General features: G+C 40.6%; 2 protein-coding genes across 4 annotated transcripts in view; both read left to right on the forward strand.

Moving 5' to 3' along the window:
• The first annotated feature begins 207 nt into the window (after positions 1-207).
• ilf3b (interleukin enhancer binding factor 3b) lies at positions 208-22,324 on the forward strand. 3 transcript variants are annotated; one of them, XM_061973613.2, is made up of 18 exons: positions 208-311; positions 1,109-1,157; positions 5,076-5,287; positions 5,835-6,012; positions 7,433-7,580; positions 10,669-10,760; positions 12,233-12,328; positions 13,088-13,199; positions 13,299-13,396; positions 13,466-13,574; positions 15,031-15,144; positions 15,340-15,545; positions 15,640-15,783; positions 15,867-16,145; positions 16,234-16,342; positions 19,756-19,800; positions 20,778-21,404; positions 21,497-22,324. In XM_061973613.2, the coding sequence occupies exons 2-18, from the start codon at positions 1,149-1,151 to the stop codon at positions 21,814-21,816; spliced, it is 2,898 nt and encodes a 965-aa protein (XP_061829597.1). In that variant the 5' UTR covers positions 208-311; positions 1,109-1,148; the 3' UTR covers positions 21,817-22,324. The 3 variants fall into 3 exon arrangements, with proteins under 3 accessions (XP_061829597.1, XP_061829598.1, XP_072771808.1); XM_061973614.2 differs by lacking the exons at positions 20,778-21,404; positions 21,497-22,324 and adding an exon at positions 20,257-20,551; XM_072915707.1 differs by lacking the exons at positions 208-311; positions 1,109-1,157; positions 5,076-5,287; ... (1 more) ...; positions 7,433-7,580; positions 10,669-10,760 and having other exon boundaries at positions 10,808-12,328; positions 16,234-16,343; positions 19,754-19,800.
• A 1,128-nt stretch (positions 22,325-23,452) lies between these two features.
• The window catches only part of farsa (phenylalanyl-tRNA synthetase subunit alpha), a 28,518-nt gene continuing 25,678 nt past the window's right edge, over positions 23,453-26,292 (forward strand). Inside the window, exon 1 of the mRNA XM_061973615.1 lies at positions 23,453-23,623. Within this exon, the coding sequence (XP_061829599.1) occupies positions 23,477-23,623 (147 nt within the window). The 5' untranslated portion in view covers positions 23,453-23,476. The remainder of the gene's footprint in view (positions 23,624-26,292) is intronic.

Below are 26,292 nucleotides of genomic sequence, written 5' to 3' on the forward strand. Positions count from 1 at the left end.
TATCAATACAGTTTTGCAATGTGTCGAAACGCGTCATGACGCCTCATCAACCCATCACTAGACTGTGAATGTTTTGGAGCATTCACACTATTAATATTTTCAGCTCTTCAGACGAAAAAAAATCAAGTAGCTTGAAGACACCGCCATGTTTGAGAAACAGCGTTTCCGATTGGTTAAAAAAAAGACAATAGCCCCACACCGTCCAATCAGCATGTTGGTGGGCGTGGCATCCTGCTGGTTTTTTCTAAAGCGTCCATCCATCTTCCTGCAGACATTTTTCTACGTGCGGAGAGGAGAGAAACTACTCCAAGGTGAGTTTCACACAAACAACAACGTTATCCGCCTTTGTAACGGAAATATTGCGCCATAATTTGACTGTAAACACCAACGTCTCTACAGCGTCTCCCTTCAAGACTGGTTTTGCTTAAAAAAACCCCCAGCAAGATGCTACGTCGATAATGCTAAGCTAGCACGTTTTAAATGGAGGGTGCGTGCGTTTCTTACATAAGTCGGTGTTTGGTATCGCGGTGTAAATGGTTGTATTTAATAGCACACGGCTCTTTAAACTTAACGTATGTGATTAAGATGACCGTGGTTGTTTATCGTCATTGTGAATTGTTTGTGGCGCGTCTTTGACGAACAATGAAGAGGCGCTAGCTAACGTTAGCATCATCGCCATCGAGCAGCGGAATCAAAATGGCGTCGTCTTTTACGTTTGGCCAAATGTTGCGCGGTGTTTAATATTAATGTGCTTTTACTTTTTCGTGGGTGAATCTAAATAAAGTATAATTGTGTCAATAGACATTTGCTTCTACGCATTTAATGAGCAATAATGTGACTGAATCAATTCCACAACGCGGCGTGTTTCATACTTTTTTTCCCCTTTGTTTTAAATATACACCTTTATTTATAAAGTTAAAAATGTACAAACATATGAACTAGGCGTGCTTTCATACTAATCGCATCATTTTTGTCGATTGAACGTCACCATCCGAGGCTTTGATAAACGGCGTTTTCTTTTTGTAACGTTGCCGTACTAATTGATGCACAGTATATGAAACGTTACTGTAAAATATGAATAACCATTGTTTTTTTTAATCTTTTTCAGACCACATTGCAACCTACCAGCTGCTGCTAAAATATTAACGATGAAGATGGTAATCACTCATTCCATGTTTGTCCCTTAAATCAGATGTTCCCAAAGCGTGGGGGCCTGACCCCATTCATGAATGGACAGAGTAGAATATAGTAGTGCTTCACGAATGGACAGAGTAGAATATAGTAGTGCTTAGGGCTGCAGGATTTTGAGAAAAAAATTAATTGCAGATTCGATTTGGCGATTTTTGTTTCATGTGTAACGGGTTGGTGCTACAAATCAATATAAAATATATGGGGTCTTATGGGCTAGGAACAGAAGACTAGAGTTTCGACTCGGAGAGAGAAAGCGGAGACTGAATTGCGGCACCCTGTATTAAAGAATTAGTGATGGACAGTGTATATGTGTGTGTGTGTATATTTATATATATGTGTGTGTATATATATATATATATATGTATATATATATATGTATGTATGTGTGTATATGTATATACCGGTACAGTGTTTCCCACACATTCATTTATTTGTGGCGGCCCGCCACAAATGGATTTTTCGGCTTTTGACTCGCTCGACCGCTCATAAAAGCAATGGGACTCTGTTTGTGAATGTTGCTTGTAGTTACAACTCCGGTGCAGTAGGTGGCGGTAGCCTACTATGCATTGTAACTCCGCCAATAGCACTTAATTCACCTGGTGGGCCAGAAGAAGACGACGACGAAGTAAAAGAAGAACGGGCCGACCGGATCAAAATACGAGGGTAGTATAGGTTATAGGTAGATAGGTTATAGCTGCATCGCTCGCGGCTCGTCATATATTTACCGTTAATCTGCGATTTCACCGAGCGTTTCACTGACGGTGAGCAGCCTGACGCTGCTTCATTAACACCGCCGCTGTTTGACTCGGGGGGCAGACGCACTTAGTAACAGTCACGTGTTACCATACCGACAAGCTAACGTGTCCAGGTTATAACCCTGTTGTCAATAAACACACGTGGAGACGGTGCTTCAGATACTGCAATAATACTGACGCTGAATTGTCCACTGCAGCATGTGAATACAATGAAAAGAATAAAATCTGAGCCAACCAGCTGTTAAAATGTTGTCCAGATTAATGTTTTGGCCATTAAAGGCCCTTCATTTCAAGATTTCAACTGTGATCAGGCTTTAAACAGGTGGCTGGCCTGTTCAGATGGGTGTAACTGCTACTGGTCAAATAATGTGAAATAGCATTTAATTTTACATGTATGCAATGCCATTTAAATGTAATTATAGATAATAATAATAATAATTACTGTGTAGTGTTGTAAATAGTCAACGGGAAGGATTTTGGTAAGATATAAGCCATGAGCACTACACAGCCAGAAAAAAACCTAGGTAGGACAAGTAAAAATATTGGGGCAAGTAGATTTGAGAAGTCGGGCAAGTAGAAAAAAAACCTTAACGTTGAACCCTGCATGTGTTGAGCTGCTGCCGCTTAAGGTTAGACGGCACTGTACATAGAGCGGTTCTGCTCGTTAGTAATACCTTCTAATGTTGGATGTTCACTCCTTCACACAGATGAGTATAGAAAAATATTTTCAACGGCCGAAAAGGGCTCGACTTGGAGAGGAGGTAGGCCTACATTCCGGACCACAGGAGGTATTATCAAAACGGTGTAGACACTTTGAAATCTCATAAGGAAAGTGAACAGACGTCCATCAGTGTGAAAATTAATTTGCTTCCAATATTTCCAGGCTTCAACTAGTGCCGCAGCTGTGGCAGTAAGAGAGGGTGAAGAGGAAGGGATAGTAAGTACGCAGGGAGATGTTGGAGGGGAGGAGAAAGACAGGCAGCATGTAGAGCCAGCTAGGGCAGAGGGAACAGGTGAGACCCAGCAAACACTGAAAAATAAAGCAGGGTCAGATCGGAAATGCACTTTTCTCATGAAAAGGGTCCTATTTTATATTCTTATGTGCCTTATAGAGAGGACCACGACAAAACATAGAGCGACTGGGTTCGATCCAGAATGGCTAAAAATGCCACAATTTAAGTCATGGCTGTATAACACCCAGCACGGTAAGCTCCAGTGTCTCCCTCTTCTCTGGAGGAGGGTCTGGCGGGCGAGACTAGCTCCAGTGCGACCTGTTCAGCAGGAGGAGGAGAAGGAGGTTGACTGACTGGCAGGACACCTCTGCCTCTGTTTCACTTTATGTTGCTGGTAAATAATATGGTTGTAGTAGTAGGCTAAAGTTAAATTATTTAATATGCACTAATTAAAGGGGCAGAGCTTTAAGAGACATTTTAGCTTTTATATTTTATAAGACATATTTTTTGTAAGAACCACAATTAATAAATATATTTCAGTGAATCACTAATTGTTGAAATCTGTATATAAATATGTACATAAAGTGTTGTAATTATATTCCAACTCCGCGTTCTTCTTGGCCATGTATACATCAAACTTCAAGGGACGGCGTGGCTCAGTGGAAGAGTGGCCGTGCGCGATCCGAGGGTCCCTGGTTCAATCCCCACCTAGTACCAACCTCGTCATGTCCGTTGTGTCCTGAGCAAGACACTTCACCCTTGCTCCTGATGGGTGCTGGTTAGCGCCTTGCATGGCAGCTCCCTCCATCAGTGTGTGAATGTGTGTGTGAATGTGTAAATGTGGAAGTAGTGTCAAAGCGCTTTGAGTACCTTGAAGGTAGAAAGCGCTATACAAGTACAACCCATTTATCATTTATTATTTATTTATATGTGTGTGTGTGTGTGTATATATATGTGTGTGTGTATACATGTATATAAATATATATATATATGTGTGTGTGTGTGTATATATATATATACACACATATACATATATATATATATATATATATATATATATATATATATATATATATATATATACATACACATGTGTGTGTATATATATATGTGTGTGTGTGTATATATATGTACCGGTATATAGTGGTGTTAGTGTTGTCCCGATACCAATATTTTGGTACCGGTAATATAATGTATTTCAATACTTTCCGGTACTTTTTGATACTTTTCTAAATAAAGGAAACCACGAAAATGGCATTATTGGCTTATTTTAACAGAAAATGTTACAGTACATTAAACATGTTTCTTATTACAAACAAATGCTCTTAATTTATCTGCTAACATATGCAGTAACATGTTGTCATTTTCCCTTCTATTATTTTGTCAAAATTATTAAGGACAATTGGTAGGAAATTAAATATTAATCCACTTGTTCATTTACTGTTAATATCGGCTTACTTTCTCTTTTAACATGTTCTATCTACACTTCTGTTAAAATGTAATAATCACTTATTCTTCTGTTGTTTGGATGCTTTACATTAGTTAAGTTCTGGCAATGTTTTTGCGAGTATCCGCGCGGACCCGCTTCCGCCCGTAAAAACATCAGTCATGACGTCACGACTATTGTCGACAAATATAATTGCCGGCGACATTTGTCGCACCCTGAGAGCGGACCATACAAGATTGTTAATGACTGAAAAGAAGACGCACTGTGTTCAGTTAATTCTACTGTTAAATAAATGCGCTCAAGTGTTGAGCATGAGACCTCTTTCTCCCTGTTAGATGCAAAAAACAAGGCTCAACAATTCTGAATGCCTGTCACATACCGGTGACAGGAAAAAAAAAACTTGCAACTTGTGATTACAATATTGCACCAATTAAAAACAAACAAACCTCAATGCAGATTAAATATGCGGCCAGAGTAGTGCCCTTGGTTGATTTCTGCTAATTCTTATGAATCGAAGTGTCTGCGATTGTAAATGCACTTAATCTTAAATTAATGATTACTATATCATGTGTAAATCCTTTGTGTTTATTGATATTCCAATAATGTCCTGTACATATAGATTCAACAGAATTGAAGAGCGTGCAATTGTGTTAATGTACTTTATCATAAATATTTGACTTCTTTTGTTGTGTTCATTTATATTCCAATTATGTCTCTGCTCTCCAACAGGGACCGCCTCTGCGATATCGCTCCTTGCGTGTCTTCTTGCATGACGACCGCCATGTCATGGCCAAGCATTCAGCCATCTACCCAAGTCAGGAGGAACTGGAGAATGTCCAAAACATGGTGTCCCATACAGAACGAGCCCTAAAGGCTGTGTCAGACTGGCTGGATAAACAGGAGAAGTCAGACACTGATGGCTCAGAAGCCGATAAGGAAAGGTAGGAAGACATTACTTTGACATCATTGAACTCAGTCCTTCTCATGTAATGGGGTAATCTCACTTAATAAAAACATGCTCATTCTAGCCATTAATCCTGATTGATTTAAAAAATATCATCACATGTTTTTTTATTCATTTTTGTTTAGAATTTATTTGAATGTATTATTGAGTAAAATGTATTTCTTTAGTATCAAATGGTTCTAATCAGCCTAAAAAATGTGATAGTTAAAATAAGGATTTTCAGGTAAATTCATGCTCTTTAAATCTTTTCTGTTACAGATTAAACCAATGTTAACAAAGTGATTCTGGGTTGTGAGTACCTATAACAGTTTTATAGACGAATACTATTGTTGGTCGTGGGTTCCTAGGGGAAACGAAGAGAAAACACTTGAGAAGCACTGATTTAACGCAGCATTAACCAGCAAGATAATCTTTGATGACAGACTATCAACATCCACAGCTTCAATACATTTGACCTTACTTAAATTTTAAAAATACACAGTAAATGTTTTGACTCTTGTTTGATTTTTGTCTTTGCCATGCAGCACTGAACAGAAGGAACAACCCATCCGAAGTCTTCGTGGCGTGATGAGGGTGGGCCTGGTGGCAAAGGGCCTCCTACTGAAGGGAGATCTGGACCTTGAACTGGTACTCTTATGTAAGGACAAGCCAACCATCACTTTGTTGAAGAAGGTGACCGACAACATCGATACACAGCTTAAGGTGAGAGAACTACTGCCTGTGCAAGTGAGGTTGTCAACCACTGCACAACATGAATCATCCGCTAAGTCAATAAGCAGATGTTCTGTCCAAAAAAAGCTCAGTTTTTACCTTACAACAGGGGTGCCCACACTTTTTCTGCAGGCGAGCTACTTTTCAATTGAGCAAGTCGAGGGGGGATCTACCTCCATCCATCCATCCATTTTCTGCCGCTTCATATATATAATTTATATTCATTCATTTATGAAATATGTTTTTGTTAACAAGGTAAATATGTTTAATGATAATACAAGCAAGTTTAACACACATAGCTTCTTTTTTTTCATGAAGACGAGAATATAAGTGAATGAATAACATTATTATATTTTGGTCATATAATCAACCATTTTGCGTGATCAATTTTAACAGCACAGAATCATACAAATACACACACACAAAAAAAGAATGACCGAAAAAAGGAATAGGCTGACGCCAAGGCTTATATTTTTCTATCCTATAGATTGACTGAAAATTAGATTGCCTGGAACATCAACATTCAAAAAATCAATTTGATGAAAGTAATCGTTTCTACATTTTATAATTTTCCATTATTCCACTGTTCAAGGCTTTCTTAAACCTTAACAAAGAACTACATATCTTCAACTCATCACTGAGCTTGTTCCACCATTTAACTCCTAACACTGAAATACATTTGTATTTTATATTTGTTCTTACTTTACATAAGTTGGTGTATTACCTGATTCTGATGACTTGAATTGATTGGAATGAGACGACAGTGCTGATAACATCCACGTGTGGAGAAAAAAGTCCTCCTTTCTGTCCAATACCACATGAAAGTGTTTGGTTTTTGCCATCTTATTTGTCCAGCTTCCATACTCCTTTTTATACACTTTACAAGAAATACATTGGCGGCATACTCTGTAGTTTGCTAGCTTTCTGAGACTCTTATTTTGTTAGCGCAGGCAGGATGAAGCAAGGCTTTTATTGTGAAGACAGGAACTGTGCAGTCGGTGTTTGGAGTTTTGACGGCAGGTACGGCGTCAGAGTCTGTTGAAATAAAAAGGTTTTTTCTTCTTAATAATCTGGCAGCAGCCAGCGTCATCCCACAAGACCCTCGGGTGCTGTGAATGTCAATCAAGTGACGTCTTAGTGAAGATTATCGCTAATTTTTAGGTAAATTTTTTTTAATGCCTGGCTACCGATCGACTGACACACCGTCTACCATCGACCTGTAGGTCGCGATCGACGTAATGGTCACCCCTGCCCTACAGTCCAAACTCTTACTGGAGTTTTCCAAAATCTCAGTTTTTAGGGACCTAAACTCTTTTTTTGTAGATGATAGACTAAAATTATATATTTTTTTTCCAAAATATCTGTATTCGGGCCCAAGAGTTGACATTTCTTTAAACATTGTCACCCGCAGATCGTCACAGAAGACAAGTATGTTGTAAGCCAGGATGTGCAGGAGGCCACTATCACCATCAAAAGCACAAAGGAGCCGCCTCTCAACCTCACCATTCACCTGACTTCCCCTTTGGTTCGCGAGGAGATGGAGAAGGCTGCGGCTGACGGTAAGTGCAACAGAGCGACAGTGTTTCTTCTTCTGGCACCCCACATCTCCAGCTGGGAAGCCATGCAGGCAACAAGACAAGGCAGATATTGTTTATTGGGCCTTCAATGGAGCTAGGGGATAAGACTACACTGTCACATGACTGAACTGTGCTATGCTTATAGCTGTCTAGACACTCTCATAGTTCCATGTAATGTAATTGTACATTTTTGATGGCCCAATATACAGTAGAGGACAGGTAGCTTTCTTTTCTCCCTGAAAGGTCAGGTCACCAAAGAAATGAAGGCTTAGTGAGAATTGAAACAAAGACTAAAAGAGAGACCACTTTGTTTGCATGTGCTTTATCATTGATGAACGGTTTGCATTGCAGCAAAAATGAGTAGCACAAAATATTCTGAAACTGTCCTTGGTTGGTTGACCCACTTTGACTGCAATGTTCCTTGGCAGGAAACCTTAGGGTTGCAGATATTGACATGAACTTGTGGATTCCTTATGTCCATGCTGTTACAGTGGTCCACGGGATTTTCCTCCAGATCACATACAATACTTTTTACTTGCACATCTGTAGTTATTTATGGTAGATAGTCTTCAACTGTAAATAAGACCATGTTTCCACCAAGCAGTTCAATTCACTATGGTACAGTTCGGATCAGGTGAACTTGGATTGGGAGTAAACCACCCAGATGGTGCGTTTTAAGAATAAATAAATCTGACAATGTATAATCAAGTGTGCTGACAGTTCCTGTGTACAAAAAACACAGCTGTGAATCTTACTCCTCTCCTTTTTCTATACATTCATTTTTACTTTGAAAAGGGGATAAATCTCTGTCAGCCATGATAATCAACAATTTTTGCAGCTTCACAAACAGCCCACTATGTGTGCCAGTGCCAAGAAATCATGTTATATTTTAAGACCCTTTATTATTGAAATGCATACTGAACTGTACGTCTTGGTGGAAGACACTCTAGGACAGGGGTTTCAAACTCGCGGTTTGCCATTTGCAGCCCGCAGCCTCATATTTTGTAGCCCTGTACTTAAATCATAGTTTAGTGTAGGTGCAGATAATCGTTAAATGTATTATGGCAATTTTGAATCCCACTAGAATAGAAAATTACTGCTCAAACTTGCATAAAGAGCAACTTCCTTTGCGCAAGCAGAAGTGTTTCCTGGGATCCTCAAGCGTATCATATTTTTGGACCATAAGGCGTACTTAAAAATCCTTAAATTTTTTTTAAGAATTGACCGTGCGCCATATAACCCGGTGCGTCTAATGTATGTATTAATTCTGGTTCTGCCTGTCGACCTCGAAGCAATTTTGTTTGGTACATGGTGTAATAAGTGTGACCAGTAAATGGCAGTCACACCGAAAAGATGCATGTGGACAGCAGGTGACGTCTGTTCAATAAATGACGCTAGCAAGCAACACCAAAACTTTGATGTTTCATTGAGAAGATAGAACATTACACACGGCGCTCAAAAATGTGTCAAAATGTTTCAGTAAGATTTTGGTCAACTACGAAGCCGCCCCACTTAATGGATTGTAGGCGCATTACGGCTACCGTAGTCAGACGTATTGTGCTTCAACATACGGGTATTATTACGGGGGGGTGAGTGCGTGCGTAAAAGGACCCCGAAATGGTACCTGCTAATTTGTTTTTGGGATCTGCAGAAGTCCCGAAAATTTGCACGCCTCTGCCATTGTAGTCCGATGCTGTAGTCAATAAGTTTTTTTCTTTTTCTCTATCCTCTTGTGTGATGTTTATCGTCTGCTGTTGCCTTTTAAGTGGAAACCGTTCTACTTTATATCTGTCAGTAAACCTGCTATGGAAACACTAAAAACTACCGGTACAACAAAGATGACGGGGAGAAGACGTTGAAGTGGAGCCATATAAAAAAGATTGCCCACAGAACGCCGCGATGGTCAAAAAGCGACTTGAAGATTGTCTGTAACACATAATCTTTGCAACATTTTGACAAAAGGTTATGTAGACCACAAGGAAGTGTTTAAAATGTTGGAAAATAATAATAAAATTAGTCCTTTTTAATGCGCTTTGTAATCCGGTGCGCCTTTTTGTATGACAATGGACCTGAATAGACCCAGTCATCGACAGTGCACTCTCTAATGTGGTGCGCCCTATGGTCCGAAAAATACAGTTAAATGTTTACTTTCAGTTTTTTATTTTTAGCTCAGGGTCACTGTAGCACCTGGTTGAAGTCATCAATCAATCAATCGATGTTTATTTATATAGCCCTAAGTCTCAAAGGGCTGCACAAGCCACGACATCCTCGGTACAGAGCCCACATGAGGGCAAGGAAAAACTCACCCCAGTGGGACGTCGATGTGACTATGAGAAACCTTGGAGAGGACCGCATATGTGGGTAGCCCCCCCCCCAATACGTGAATCTGAAGTGAATACGTCGTGCTACTTCCAGGAAAATGGAGTTTGAGACCCCTGCTCTAGGAGGTCCTCAGCAGAGGCCCTTGACCTTATCTGCAACTCTACCATACTGGTGACCCCTTCTTTGGGTCTTTGTAAGCCATCAGTTTTGCTGCAGTGCAGACTTGTTTTGATATCACCTCTTGTGTACCTTTATCTACCTGTGGTTCCAATTCTGATTCTCTCTGTCAAGCCTTCTAGTTTGTCAATTTTAGGGACGCTGGACCTTTGACCAACTGGCCGCTCTCTGTCTCGGAAGGGGCAAAGTGCAGTGCACCCAGTATTGGGGCAAAGGGGAGGGGCTCTTCCTCCTGTCAAGCTCAGGGAAAAAAAAACTGACACTGATGCAAACCACGGAGATACAACCTCCACATACAACCACTTATCCATTTGATAAACACTCTTTGAAATTTTCAAACTTCACATTACTGTAGCTGGTTGGTTATAAGTGGATGTCGTTCTTGCCGCACTGTGCAACACCATGTTAACTCGGAGGTTGAGAGCGTTTGGTGGTTTTCCAACGGAGGAGTCCCCCTCCCCTTACCCCTCCTGCCTGTGGTTTGGGAAGGCTGCCTGTGTTCCCCCTGGCCGGCTGACAGAACACCCCTTGGTCAAACTGTACCTTGTCTTCTTATTCCACCTGCCGATAGAAACGCTAACAGTCAACGATCCCCCGGATGCTCTGGACAGGCAGAAATGCCTAACTGCCTTGGCGTCTCTTCGCCACGCTAAGTGGTTCCAGGTTTGGATCTTGTCTTTTATTTATCTTTAAAACAGAAATAGATTCAAATTTGTCGTCTTTTTTGTCTTTTATTTGGTGTTTTTTTTCCATGTTTTGTTTTCATTATATGAAGTGTTCTTCCTGTAGTGACTTGATGTGAAACATTTGCCATTACAGTGTCCTTGAGTCAGTTAGTCTCTCAGCTGCAGGGGTTAACAGCACATTTTTTTCGACATTTACCTTGTGTAAGCACCCATTTATGCTATGTTTTAACTGCAATATTTATATAATGTAAGGAGTAGTAATAGTAAGCAATAGGTAGATTGCTCTATTTTTTTAAGCGAATTAGCACTGTATGGACAAATGCCTTGCTCACCTCTTAGTGAATTGTACATAAAATTACATACAGCCTGCCAAAAACACTTTTTGGACAATTTTTTTCCCCCATCTTTCCATTTCACCATGATGTAAGGTGACGTGGTTCGATGATGGTGTGAAATCATTCTAGAGCCCTGACCTCTTCCCCAACAAACACCCTTAGGATTAACTAAGAGATTGTGAGCTTTTCCAATATCAGTTATTGCGGATGAACGAACCAAGTCTTAAACATGAACTGGACTTTGTAAAATCTTAAAACATAAAAATAAGGGCTCCTAACATAAGGCATGCCCACTCCGTTTTCTTTCAGTTTCACCTAATTTTGCTACAATGGTGTCCTAATACCTTTGTCCAAATAGTGTATGCTAAACAAATATCACATGGAAATTTATTAATATGCAGACAAAAGCCTTGTTTCCCATATTTGGCTCAAATATTTGTCAACTTATATGGCGCTGACTAAAAAGCTTATTTATATAAAACTGTGCAAAAATGATGCTCTTCAATCAGCATCTTGATATCTCACCTGTCAGATGACTAGATTGGCATTACTTTTTGGTATGTGAGCCAAATGAAGAAATAAGTGTTTGCATGAGAAATATGATTGCAAGCACAAAATTATGCTGTTTTTTATTTTCTTAGCCTCATCTTTGTTGTCTTTTCTATCATATTATTGCACTGTGTGCAGTTTTAGTGGGGATTTTTGTTTAGTAGTTTTCATTTTACTCATTCACAATGCTGCACTGCCATTAACTTTTAATGACAGGCGTGTAACCTATAGAATTGTCTAACTCGGTACTAATTTTAAGCTTGGCTTATCGAGTAGGCCTTTTAAGACTCAGATTTAATGTTTTATGCTTGATCGCCATACTAGTGTGAATGTCTGTTTGTTGACTCAGAACTCAAAACATAAGTAGGGGAAATGTTAGCATTTCCTTCTTTGTCTTAATACATTTCCATAACTATGCTAAGGTGTTTTAGTGTGTGTGGTGTTATTTTTCAAATTCAATTTACCGGTACATGAATTTTCATTTTATACCCTGTTATTGTCTCTACTCTTTGACTGACTTTTGTTTGTCGTCATCGTGCCCCTTCTCCCTTACCTGTGTCCTCAGGCCAGAGCCAACGGACTGCGCTCCTGTGTGATTGTCATTCGGGTTCTAAGGGACCTGTGTGCCCGTGTCCCCACATGGACTCCTCTTTGTGGTTGGGTGAGTGAAAGGCTCTTGGAATAATAGTTTGTGTAAGGTATAAAGAAAAATCAAAGATGCTCAGATTACATGCCATGTACAACACTTGATGCCTGCCACATTATCTTCTTTAATGGCAGATCTGCAGGCACATTTTTTAACCAACTCCATTGTCATGACTCATTTCATCACACTGCATTACTGTGATGTTAGGGTTATAGTTCTGCGTTACTTACTTGATAACAGACACTTTAACCTTTCTGGGTTAAGCGCTTTAATGTACTTTTGTGTGGACCTCCTTTTTTCCCTAGTAATGTCTCGTGTGACTGTCAGGTCAATTTTTCACTCTGTATCAACACATTGGGATTAAAATCTGAGTATGGAAACGGCAGATCTTTTTCCTTCCTTTTTATAACTCAGAATGCAAATTTTTTTAAATGTGTAATTCAAAGATCTCATGTGAAGTTTTAATAGTGTATTGACCTTCAAAGCCGGCTGAGATCTCAGGTATTTACTATTTACTAACAATACACACAACAAATAATGTGTCCGTGCTAAACAATCTTTTCGACCTTCAGAAAGCTCATTATAACATTCGTGAGCATCATGAATCATATATCCAGCTTTACTTGACCTATTTTTACCATTTTAAGATTTCTGAAAGGGGGTGTGTAGGAAACAGCATCACCATGCTATGCCATTTAATATGCTGCGCCTGCATTTTGCACATCTAAGGTCAAAGATGAGCGAATCTTAACAAGTCTCATCTCTCCTGTTTAGCCACTAGAGCTGATCTGTGAGAAAGCCATTGGCACAGGAAACCGGCCCATGATGGCAGGAGAAGCACTTCGCAGAGTTCTAGAATGTCTTTCTTCAGGAATCCTGATGCCAGGTAAGCCTGTGTTAATATTCCTGTATTGTTTTACTATTTCTACTGATTTCAATGATGCAACAATGGATATAAAAGAGCCTTTTTTCTCCCACGTTGTAGATGGCGCTGGAATATGTGATCCGTGTGAGAAGCAGTCCACAGACGCTATTGGCCACTTGGACTATCAGCAGCGGGAAGATATCACATTGAGTGCACAGGTAAGAAAGATGACATGAGGTGTGAGCACGTTCATAACTCTGAAAATTGACCCTCGCTTGTGTCTTTAGCATGCCTTGAGGCTGTCAGCGTTTGGACAGCTTCACAAATTGCTTGGAATGGACCCGCTCCCCAGCAAGATACCCAAGAAATCTCCTGGACCTCAAATTGATTATTCAGGTAAAAAATCACTCACTTAAAACAAAGGGTACTTAATTATAGGACTGGTTTCGTCTAAAGGTTCACATAGTGAAACTGCTTCTTTAGATTTTGACCATCGGTGACCATCAATCAAATCTATTGCCTTGTTTTAAGACAGGGGTGCCCACACTTTTTCTGCAGGCGAGCTACTTTTCAATTGACCAAGTCGAGGGGATCTACCTCATTCATATATATATATATATATATATATATATATATATATATATATATATATATATATATATATATATATATATAATTACATTTTATTTATTAATGAAAAATAATTTTTTGTTGACCAGTTAAAGGTGTTTAATGACAATAATGATCAAAGTTGATTGGAATCAGACAGTAGTGCTGATAACATCCACATTTTCAAATAGAGGAGAAAAAAAGTCCTTTCTGTCCAATACCACATGAAAGTGGTTGGTTTTTGCCATCTTATTTGTCCAGTTTCCATACTCCTTTTGATACACTTTACAAGAAATACGTTGGCGGCAAACTCCGTAGCTTGCTAGCTTGTGCTGTCGGTAAAAAAAATTTAACAATGAACTGGCAGCAGCCAGCGTCATCTCACAAGACCCTCGGGTGCCGTGAATGTCAATCAAGTGACAAAAGTGACGTTTTAGTGAAGATTGATGATCGCTAATTTTTACGTATTTTTTTCATGCCTGGCTGGCGATCGACTGACACACTCTCCACCATCGACCTGTAGCTCGAGAGCGATGTAATGGGCACTGAAATAAACAAGATGGTGGTGATATGTAGTACTGTATACTGACTGGTCAACTAGGTGTCAGTAACGTCACACGGATGTGCTCTAGCAAGCATAGGTGAATATTCCAAAGTTAATTAAATGTATTTATAAAAGGAATACCGTGTTTCATTAAAGTGAACAAAGCAAGAAGAGACTTTAATTGCGCCTTTTTCAACCTCAAAAAAGACAACCAGTTTTTGATCGGGTCTGGCGCAGTGCAAAGAAGGCATCACACTTGACTTCATAGAGGAAGTAAAAGCCGTTTCAAAAGTTTCCTTATGTGAACCTGTAGAATGATCATTATCTTTTGCAAGATTGGAGCTCCATCTCTTAAATACTGTATTTTTCGGAGTATAAGTCGCACCTGCCGAAAATGCATAATAAAGAAGGAAAAAACGTATAAGTCGCAATGGAGCCGGCCAAACTATGAAAAAAAAACTGCGACTTATAGTCCGAAAAATACGGTACTTATATTTAAAGACAACCAGATGAATGAAATGGATTATCTTCTCAACTCACCCTGCTTTATGTTGTAAGAGGAAGGTTTAAAGGATGCGAGGGTGATAGTTGAATTGCACTCCTCCGAATTGAATCTTGGACTATTTGAAGACAGCCTTATTTAAATGCATTAGTATGTGTAAATAACCTTGTACATTTTGCACAATTTTTGTTGTTCAGTGCAAATCCCACCCAGCTCAACATATGCTCCAGCAATGAAAAGGCCGATTGAGGAAGAAGAGGGGATTGAAGACAAGAGTCCCAATAAGAAGAAGAAAAAACTGCAGAAAAAATGTACGTTTACTTTGCAAGCTTGACCCCTTGTTACTTTTTCAAAGTCACTTTGGTCTATATTGTCAAAGGCTTTCTGTTAAATGAATAAAATTAACTAAGTCTCCCACTTCTCTACGTAGATTCTCTCTCTTTGTGTTAATATTCCCCGCATGTTTTTAATCTGCATACATTTCGTTATTGTCTTTTGTCCGTCAGCTGCCGAAGATAAACCTGATCCTCCCCAGGCTATGAATGCTTTGATGCGGCTTAACCAGCTGAAGCCGGGTCTACAATACAAGCTGATATCGCAAACTGGCCCGGTCCATGTTCCCGTTTTCACTATGTCAGTAGAAGTTGATGGCAAGGCCTTCGAGGCGTCGGGCCCATCCAAACGTACTGCCAAGCTGCATGTCGCTGTAAAGGTGAGCTTGTTATGTTATTCAAGGGTTAATAACATTACTAAGACTGTCTACATAGAACATGTTTTAAACTGACTGCATTATTTTTGGACTGCAGGCCCTGGAAGACATGGGTTTACCTACTGGAATGGATGAAGAAATCCCAGTACCTGTGGTGAATATGAAGCCTGTACAAAAAAACATTGTACCTTCCCCAGCACCGACACAAACAGCCAGCGCTGATAAGACTGATGCTGCGGAGGTGAATTTGGTTACATACACGAAGCGATGAAACAATGCAAGTCCTTTCCAGTGCTGACTTTTTCTCCCTGTTTCTGTTTTCAGGCCGCCAAACAGGGACCGATTCTGACCAAACACGGCAAGAACCCGGTGATGGAACTGAACGAGAAGCGCCGTGGCCTGAAGTATGAACTTATCACCGAGACCGGCGGCAGCCATGACAAGCACTTTATCATGGAGGTGGAGATAGACGGAAAGAAATTCCAGGGGACCGGTTCCAACAAGAAGGTGGCCAAGGCTTATGCGGCACTGGCTGCTTTGGACCGGCTCTTTCCAGAGAGTTCTTTGACTGTAGTGGCAAAAAAGAAAAAGGGATCATACATGGTAAGCACCCAGAGGAAAGCATGACAATGTCTGTCCTGGCCGAGTCCTTGACAATGCAAATTGATCGTGTTGAAAATGTCCTTTTCAGAACGATGGCTTCATGATGGGACCGCCTGCACCCAGAGGCCGCGGTAGAGGACGAGGTCGTGGAAGAGGCAGGGGTTTCAATAACGGAGGCGCCGTAGGAGGAGGAGGAGGTAAAACACCAGACAAACACTTTAGTGTATGTCTCAACTAGTCAAGCACTGGGAACCATGTTTTTTTTCCCTTTATCATTAAATTATAACACATTTTTCTACAACTAGAGCCATGCAATTATATTAATTGGATAGAAGTTATACCAAAAAAGTCATAAGAACCTTAGGAAAATCTGGTGGAACATGTCAACTGCAAAAAATAAAACTGCACAAATTAAAAAAAATAAAATAAAAATCAAATTTGTTTACTAAACCAAAAAATGCTGTATATATTCAGTCTGAAAAAGATGACTGACGTTCATGGCTGTAGGACCCGCAATTAACAAAGGGGTCTACACTTTTTTTTGGAGTTTTGCTTATCGTTCACATTCCTTAAGAGAGACAAGAACACATGTTTTTTTATTTAATTTTTTTTGCATTCTAATAAGAGGTAGGAAATGGATGGATGGAATTTGTAATAATAGTCTTGTTTTAGGTGGCTAGCAATGCTGCTAACGGGAGCAATCCATTCTGCCTCTTAATTTACTAAAAATGCATCCAAAACCGCCAACAATACTTAATTTACCTTCCCCGAACCTGCTTTAAAAACAAGTTGTAGCTGCGTTGTTATTGTCAGACAATAGCAAGAGTAAGCTAGCTTTTTCGTCAGCGGATGAATGGCTTTTGAGTTTGTAATGCACAACACAATGCGACAGGACACCAATCTACTGACTGAAAAACAATCATATTATAGTATCTGTAAAGTATTAGCCCACATTTCATGTTTTGTTTGTACACAGCTAGCTCGACAGTGTATGTGGTTATACTCACAAGCATGATTTGCTGCATGTATCATAGTCAGTTTTATACTGACTTACTCGATGGGCATTGTCCGTTTGGTCAAGCTGGCTTTCCAGTTGATTTTGGGTAGCTTTCTACCACTGCAGGGTTTGTTAGTGCAAACGATTCATTTTTTGTTGTGATGCAGTCATGTGTTTTCGTTTTTTTGTCTTTAGAATCCTGAATTTTAAAAAAAGACGTGTGTTCTTCTCTTTCAAAATGATTGTGAATGATAGGCACAATCCCCCAAAAAAGTGCAGTTCCCCTTTAACAAAAGCAGGAGATGGCGAGATCCTTGCAAGTGAACGTGATATAAAAATGGATGCTAGGGTTGCTAAATATGGTTTACCTTGTAAGTAAAATGTAGGTGTATCCAAAAAAAAAAATTTGATTTTCGAATGAAATCGCAATTCTTATTTGTACCATAGACTAAAAATGAGACCCATTTACCTCCCTGCTTGGCACTTGGGGGTTAAATCACCAAAAATGATTCCCGGGCGTGGCTACCGCTGCTGTCCACTGCTCCCCTCACCTCCCAGGGTGTGAACAAGGGGATGGGTTAAATGCAGAGGACACATTTGACCACACCTAATGTGTGTGTGTGACAATCATTGGTACTTTTAACTTAAATCGAATCAAAAACATTTTTTTATTTAATTTTTTTAAATCTGACTTGTCCAGCCACTCAGACCAATCAATCATATTGTTTATGTAGATGCCCATATATGCTGTAAATATTTACTTTATAAAAGAGAAGTGTAGGATACCGTACTTATGTTTCCTTATTTGTATTTGACTTTATAAAGGGAAGAATTTAATTTAAAAAGCTTTTTTAAGTAATATAAATACTTATCTTAGCTGTTTATTTATTTTATGGAGGAATGTAGGTCATCATAGCACTGGCACCCAATGTTATTAAAGTATTAATTTTAAATCAAGAATTGTTTGGAATTGAGAATCTATTCTGAATGGAATCGTTTTCCCCAAGAATTGAATCAAATTGTGCAGTGCCCAAAGATTCACAGCCCTAGTAAAATCATACTCTTTTCCAAACAGTGCCTTTGTCACTTAATGCTCCTGATCTTCTAGGTGTGTGTGTGTGCGGTGCGTTGCGATATTTATATCCCGATAACTAAGGCTGGGCGATATATTGATTTTTTATAATATACCGATATATTTTTAAACAATATATGAATTAAGAAAATATCGTAATATCGATATAATTTATTTCACGTTAAAATTACCAAACGCCGCTTATTTGTTGTTCTCCCCCGCTCCCCCTCCATGGGCTCCTAAACCCCTCCCCTTCCTCCTTCCAAGATGTGTTTGCACGTATAAGAACATCCATGAAGTTTGATGTGCAGCGCATGATTGTGCGTTAGAGAAGCCTTCGTCAACTCTCATTGGGCGGGGGCGAGCAAACGGCGGTTTGTCTAAGACAGTGGTTCTCAAATGGGGGTACGTGTACCCCTGGGGGTACTTGAAGGTATGCCAAGGGGTACGTGAGATTTTTTTTAAATATTCTAAAAATAGAAAAAATTCAAAAATCCTTTATAAATGTATTTATTGAATAATACTTCAACAAAATATGAATGCAAGTTCATAAACTGAACATCAAATCAAGTAGAGGGCACTTTAAGTTGATGATTACTTCTATGTGTAGAAATCTTTATTTATAATTGAATCACTTGTTTATTTTTCAACAAGTTTTTAGTTATTCTTATCTTTTTTTTTCCAAATAGTTCAAGAAAGACCACTACAAATAAGCAATATTTTGCACTGTTGTACAATTTAATAAATCAGAAACTGATGACATAGTGCTGTATTTTACTTCTTTATCTCTTTTTTTCAACCAAAAATGCTTTGCTCTGATTAGGGGGTACTTGAATTAAAAAAATGTTCAAAGGGGGTACATCACTGAAAAAAGGTTGAGAACCACTGGTCTAAGATGTATACTGATTTCTAAAATATACCGCTATTAACTATAATACCGTCCTGCCCTGCGTGTAACCATGGCAAACCGTCACGTAAACACCTCATCATTTTCTTGCAGACAAGCACTTTAGTACTGAAATGTGTCTTTATTCACAATATTTACAAATGTACCTTTTTTTTTTCTTTTTTTTTTTCAAATCAACACAAACGTTAATTGAATGTCAAAAGTAAGCACATTTAATATTTTATTTATCACAACCCACCCAGTCGTACACCTACTCAGGTTGTGAGTTCAAACCCCGGCCGAGTCATACCAAAGACTATAAAAATGGGATCCATTGCCTCCCTGTTTGGCACTCCGCATCAAGGGTTGTAATTGGGGGTTAAATCACCAAAAATGATTCCTGGGCACGGCTTGCTGTCCACTGCTCCCCTCACCTCCCAGGGGGTGAACAAGGGGATGGGTCAAATGCAGAGGACACATTTCACCACACCGTGTGTGCGTGCGCGCGCGTGCGTGCGTGTGTGTGAGAGAGAGACAATCATTGGTACTTAAACTATGACCCACCAGTTGAGAATCACTGCCTTATTGAATGAACCCTTCATAGACATGTTCGACATTGGTCCAAACTGACTATTGACCATCTCTTATTCAACAGGCTTCGGCACGTACGGTTACGGCAACAGCTCCGGGTCTGGATACAGTAAGTACTCCTTTCACTTTTTGTTTTGATTGGATTTTCCCTGTTACATGATGCATACATCAGTCAGTCTAGTGCGACCATACATCTATGCGCTGCTCTTGTTATGTCAGGCCGGGCAGCCTTGCCACATCTCGCATGCACTGCACCAGTAAAAGGCAGCAAACAAGCAAGCTCATACTAAATTGCGATAATCCCAAATTCAGTGATTTGCACTTTGAACTATAGGCCTTTAAACAATTCCCCTACACACCTTTTTCCGTTTGGCATCCTATCCTAAGGACTGACCTACCTGAGCGTGACAGGAGCAGAGAACTTTATACATATTTTTTTCCCAAAATGATAAGTCATGCTGAATACAATCTGGACATCCAAATTGACTGCTGCTTTTAAGGCAGAAAAATATAAAAACCTAATTTTGACATTTTCCCCTCCTCTCTGCCTTGTCTCACTCTTTAGGTGACTTTGTCTCAGACTCCTTTGGCTCCCACGAATTTGAGAACTAGACCCCCTTTCCCTTCCCCCTCCCAAAAACCCCCCCCACAACTTGTATGTAGATAAGTCAAACACACTCAGATCTGCTTCCAGAACAACCTTCAACTCAAGTCCGCAACCCTGGAAATATATTGATCCTTAGCTTTGTCAGTCCACTTGCAACCCCACTCCAAGACGATCTGCTTCTGCATGTGTTTTAACTTTTGAAATAGGCGTTTTTCGTTCTTTTTGTCGCAATAAATGCATTTTTTTAACCATATTGTTCCTACATCGCCTGACTCTTTTTGTGTGCTTGTTACAAACATACACTGCAGAGAACAGCAAGTTGTACAAAAAGTAGTGAAACGTGGAACAGACGTGCATAAGTTTGAAGAAGTTCGAATTTAGTTCACCTGGTCTGTTTCCACGGAATGTTAAATAGCCCTGACTTTTTGTGAGTAGTGCGTTGCTACATGCTAAGATAGTGCCGTGCTATTACTTCTCAGATTTCTACAAGAACGGTGGTGCAAACGGAGGAGGCGGGCTATCAGGTGGCCCTTCAATTGGTTCTCTGGCCAGCACAGGACTTGGATCAAACATGGGCCAGGGGCTTGGATCAAACATGGGCCTAGGGCTTGGATCAAACATGGGCCCAGGGCTTGGATCAAACATGGGCCCGGGATTTGGATCAAACATGGGCCCGGGGCTTGGATCAAACATGGGCCCGGGGCTTGGATCAAACATGGGCCCGGGGCTTGGATCAAACATGGGCCCGGGGCTTGGATCAAACATGGGCTCAAAGCTTGGATCGACCACGGGCTCTGGCTCATTTGGCTCATACTACGAGGGTGACGGAGCCTACAATACCACAGCTGCGCCTAAAAATGTCAAAACCAAACTCTTCACACGCGGAGGAAAGCCACCTTTCCAGAAGTTGTCTGGCGGCAGAGGGGCTGGAGGCTACAAGGCCAACAACCCTGCGGGACGGAGCACCTATTCCCAGTACGGCCAGGGCTATGGGCAAGGAAAGAAGAATTTCAACCAGGGCACTGGGGGCGGATACTCTTACAGCACTGCCTACCCCAGCCAGGTGACCGGTGGCAGCGGCGGAAACCAGGACTACAATTATGAAGGTGAGCTTGAGTGCTTTCTGTGCACGTTAAAACCGATTATTGTTGGACACATTTGTTTTACCTCAAACTTCATGTTTTGTTTCCCTCTGAAGGTTTCAGCAACCAGTCTAATTACAACTCGCAGGGAGGTGGCGGGGACCACTCGAGCTTTGGCGGGACCGACCACTCGGGCTTTGGCGGGACCGACCACTCGGGCTTTGGCGGGGCCGACCACTCGGGCTATGGCGGGGCCGACCACTCGGGCTTTGGCGGGGCCGACCACTCGGGCTATGGCGGGACCGACAACTCGGGCTATGGCGGGGCCGACCACTCGGGCTATGGCGGGGCCGACCACTCGGGCTTTGGCGGGACCGACAACTCTCAGTATGGAGGCTACGACCAGGGAGACGACGGTGGAAATTACCAATTTTGATAGACTCGCTAGCATGCTTCGTCATCTCCAAAATCATCTGCAAAGAAAATAATTGATGGCTCGCCTCTACTCCTCTGCCTTCCTCCATGTTTGCTGTTGATATGCATATTAGGTGGTGTGTTGCACATGAACTCCAGAAGGTGTCCAGCTAATACCCGGCCACATATTTGAAGAGCTTTGCCATTTCTTTTTTAGTTACATAGTTGTCTTGTTCTGTATTTATAAAATCACCGAGTAGGAAACTGAGATGCTATGGGTCTTGTGTAACACGGACATTTTTTTAACAAGTTGGAAAGCGACTGCAACAATTTTATCTCCTAGGCTTTCAGTTTTTGACGTTATTTTCCTTTATTAGATTATTACTTTTAGTAATGACGAAGACTACTGGAAATGCACCTGTTTATTCCATATTAGTGCTCCAAGTAGCTTTTAATTTTGTGGGTGATATTTTTTTTCTTCCTTCTGTGTATGTAACAAATGTGTTTGTATTTAAACAAATTATTTTGAATTTTTGTTTCCGACTCATAACTTCTTGACATTTTATCATTAATGTTGATCACTTACTTCAAGGTGTCGTAGAATTGCCATCGTCTGTTGAATGAGAGACATAGTAACAGTAATTATAGCCCACTGCAAGCATATTGTTACAAAACTATTTTGCTAAAAAATATTAAATGAGTGAGTATTGCTAGGGTGTGCAAGTGTAACTGCTGAAGTGACAAAGGTGTCTACATAATTACCGTGTTTTTCGGAGTATTAAGTCGCTCCGGAGTATATGTCGCACCGGCCGAAAATGCATAATAAAGAAGGGGAAAAAAACAAGTCGCACTGGAGTATAAGTCGCATTTTTTGGGGAAATGTATTTGATAAAACCCAACATCAAGAATAGACATTTAAAAGGCAATTTAAAATAAAGAATAGTGAACAACAGGCTGAATAAGTGTACGTTATATGATGCATAAATAACCAACTGAGAATGTGCCTGTTATGTTAACGTATGGTAAGAGTCATTCAAATAACTATAACATAGAACATGCTATATTGTGTTTACCAATCTGTCACTCCACTAAATCCGATGAAGTCTTATACGTCTAGTCTCTTAAATGAATGAGCTAAATAATATTTGATATTTTATGATAATGTGTTATTTCACACAAGTCGCTCCTGAGTATAAGTCGCACCCCCAGCCAAACTATGGGGGAAAAAACTGCGACTTATAGCCCGAAAAATACGGTATGCATGTTTTGGCATGCATTTGAAAATAACTTTCAGGAAAAACAAGACTCCTGGCGACCTCGAAAGGGACAAGCAGCAAAAATTGAAGAATTTATGTACGCAAGAATAACTACTCGAGCAGGAAAAGGGAAAACTACTTCCTAGTGTCGTGCCTTTATTTTGAAGGCCTGACTACCCACTATAGGATGTTACGGTGATGTTTATCTCATGCACAGGAAGCTGCCCTGTTTGTTTTAACATTTTAAAGGTTCGGAATTGTTTATAAAGTAGGAATGTCGGAGTACGAGTATTTTGATTAGGAAAGATACCGGGGAACAAATAAAGTGTAAACATCTCGACCCGCTCCGGAAGTTACCCACTGCCAACAATAAAAAAGACGCTGCAACGTCACTTCCGTTCCTTCAAAGCTCGGGTGGCCACTAGTATGGCGGACGCTCGCGTGGTGGAGTCTCTACTTCAGCGCATTGAGAAGGTGGACGACGGCGTGGATAGTCTAAATGTAGCGTCCAGCCTCGGAGTGGACCACCAGGTCGTCGTGGGAGCTGTGAAGAGTTTACAAGCTCTCGGCGAAGTGAGTTTCCCCGGTGTTAGTGGCACCGGAAGTCAGGCTAACCCACAGGCAACAACTGATGCAATAAGCACGATAGTCTGGATGTGTGGCAGTAAATGTGTATTTAGCTACAGTGAGGATTGGGCATTTGGTAGTGATTTTATATTATAACACCGTTCCCCATCATAACAATGTTTTTCTGTATGACGCGCTTTGATTCGCTACAACGCTATATACACTATATTGCTAAAAGTACTTGGCCACCCATCCAAATGAGTCAGGTGTCCTAATCACTTGGCCCGGCCACAGGTGTGTAAAATCAAGCACTTAGGCATGGAGACTCTTTTTACAAACTTTTGTGAAAGAATGGGCCGCTCTCAGTGATTTCCAGCGTGGAACTGTCATAGGATGCCACCTGTGCAACAAATCCAGTTGTGAAATTTCCTCGCTCCTAAATATCCCAAAGTCAACTGTCTGCTTTATTATAAGAAAATGGAAGCGTTTGGGAACAACAGCAACTCAGTCACCAAGTGGTAGGCCACGTAAACTGGCAGAGAGGGTTCAGCGTATCCTGAAGAGCATAGTGCAAAGACTTTCTGCACAGTCAGTTGCTACAGAGCTCCAAACTTCATGTGACCTTCCAATTAGCCCACGTACAGTACGCAGAGAGCTTCATGGAATGAGTTTCCATGGTCGAGCAGCTGCATCTAAGCCATACATCACCAAGTCCAATGCAAAGTGTGGGATGCAGTGGTGTAAAGCACGGCGCCACTAAACTCTCGAGCAGTGGAGACGTGTTCTCTGGAGTGACGAATCACGCTTTCCCATCCGACAATCTGATGGACGAGTATGGATTTGGAGGTTGCCAGGAGAACGGTACATTTCAGACTGCATTGTGCCGAGTGTGAAATTTGGTGGAGGAGGAATTATGGTGTGGTGTTGCTTTTCAGGAGTTTGGCCTGGCCCCCTTAGTTCCAGTGAATGCTCCGGTATACCAAAGCATTTTTGAAAATTCCACGCTCCCAACTTTGTGGGAACAGTTTTGAGCGGGCCCCTTCCTCTTCCAACATGACTGTGCACCAGTGCACAAAGCAAGCTCCATAAAGACATAGATGACAGAGTCTGGTGTGGATGAACTTGACTGGCCTGCACAGAGTCCTGACCTGAACCCGATAGAACACCTTTGGGGCGAATTAAAACGAAGACTGGGAGTCAGGCCTTTTGACAAACATCGGTGTGCGACCTCACCAATTCGCTTTTGGAAGAGGGGTCCAAAATTCCTATATACACACTCCGCAACCATGTAGACAGCCTTCCCAGAAGAGTTGAAGCTGCAAAAGGCATCATATTGAACCCAAAGGCCTAGGAATGGAATGGCACTTCAAGTTCATATGTGAGTCAAGACAGGTGGCCAAATACTTTTGGCAATATAGGGTCAATTTAATCCATTATTGTATTATTTTATAAACAAGTAGATTATCCACTTAAATATTTTTTAAATGGAAATCATGAAATTGTCCTTTAACTTCTAATATTTTTCTAATAACAGTATGTTTAGTTTGGCGCTCTACACCGTTTAATTTGTGAAACCTAATTATCCGCGGGGTTCCTCAGGGCTTGATTCTGGGACCTCTATTGTTCAACTTGTACCTGCTGTCAATAGGCCAGATAATACTGAAGCTTAGAAAGTACTTTATTGATCCCTGGGGGAAATTCAACTGTGGTGCTGAATTTCCCCCAGGGATCAGTAAAGTACTTTCTATTCTATTCTTATGTGTCCTACCGTAACAAGTCATGGCATTCAGATCTACGTGTCACTGACGGCACGTGAACGTCTGCCTGTTGATTCACTTTGTCGCTGCATGGAAAAGATCAGTGTTTGGATGCAAAGCTATTTTCTTCAGCTGAACTCCCGACAAAAACAAAGTAATTGTATTTGGCTCACAGAAGGTATTATTAGTGAAACCCTCTCCTTGAAACCTAATGATCAGGTTAGAAATTAAGGGGTAATAATGGACCCAGACTTGAACGTTCACAGCTGCAATAAATCAATAACATCGGCAGCTTTTTTTCCACCTGAAAACATTGGCAAAATCAGAGGAATAATGTCCAAAGCAGACTTAGAAAGACCATTCCATGCCTTAGTTTACAGGAGGTTAAACTACGGTACTGCAATTGCCTTGTCATTGGGCTCTCTAAAAGAACTGCAAAGCAGCTGCACTACATCCAGAATGCTGCTGACTAGAACCAGGAAATATGACCATATTATTCCAGTGTTTAAGTCACTGAACTGTCGCTCAAAGTATAGACTTTCAAACTTTTGTACAAGTCTTTTTATGGTCCTGTGCAAATTACGGCCCGGTAATATTCTCAATCCAACTTGCCGGACGTTTCCAAATATGTATATGTATACATATGTATGTATGTATATGTATGTATGTATGCAGGGCTAAAGCAATAACAAATGTTTTTATAGCAGCATATTTAAGACCATATTGCATTAGAAACTAGATTTTGACCCACTTCTATGGTGGAAGAACAATAAGCCCATATATCCTCTTACTGCCAAGTTAGCCAGGCTGGGGGGGAAAAGAAAAGTTAATCTGAGGCTGAGTTGACTTGAAACTGTTTAATGTTGCACTTTTTATATGTAGAAGAAAAGTTTTGTCATTTTATTTAATCTGAGCAAC

This window comes from Nerophis lumbriciformis, linkage group LG22 (genome assembly GCF_033978685.3).
Source record: "Nerophis lumbriciformis linkage group LG22, RoL_Nlum_v2.1, whole genome shotgun sequence".
Classification (NCBI taxonomy): domain Eukaryota; kingdom Metazoa; phylum Chordata; class Actinopteri; order Syngnathiformes; family Syngnathidae; genus Nerophis; species Nerophis lumbriciformis.

What these genes read in the sequence shown, in the direction of transcription:
- ilf3b (XM_061973613.2), top strand. An exon ending in GAAAAAACTGCAGAAAAAAT is followed by an intron (nt 15,145 to 15,339) that starts GTACGTTTACTT and finishes TTTGTCCGTCAG; the next exon opens with CTGCCGAAGATAAACCTGAT. An exon ending in ATAAGACTGATGCTGCGGAG is followed by an intron (nt 15,784 to 15,866) that starts GTGAATTTGGTT and finishes TTCTGTTTTCAG; the next exon opens with GCCGCCAAACAGGGACCGAT.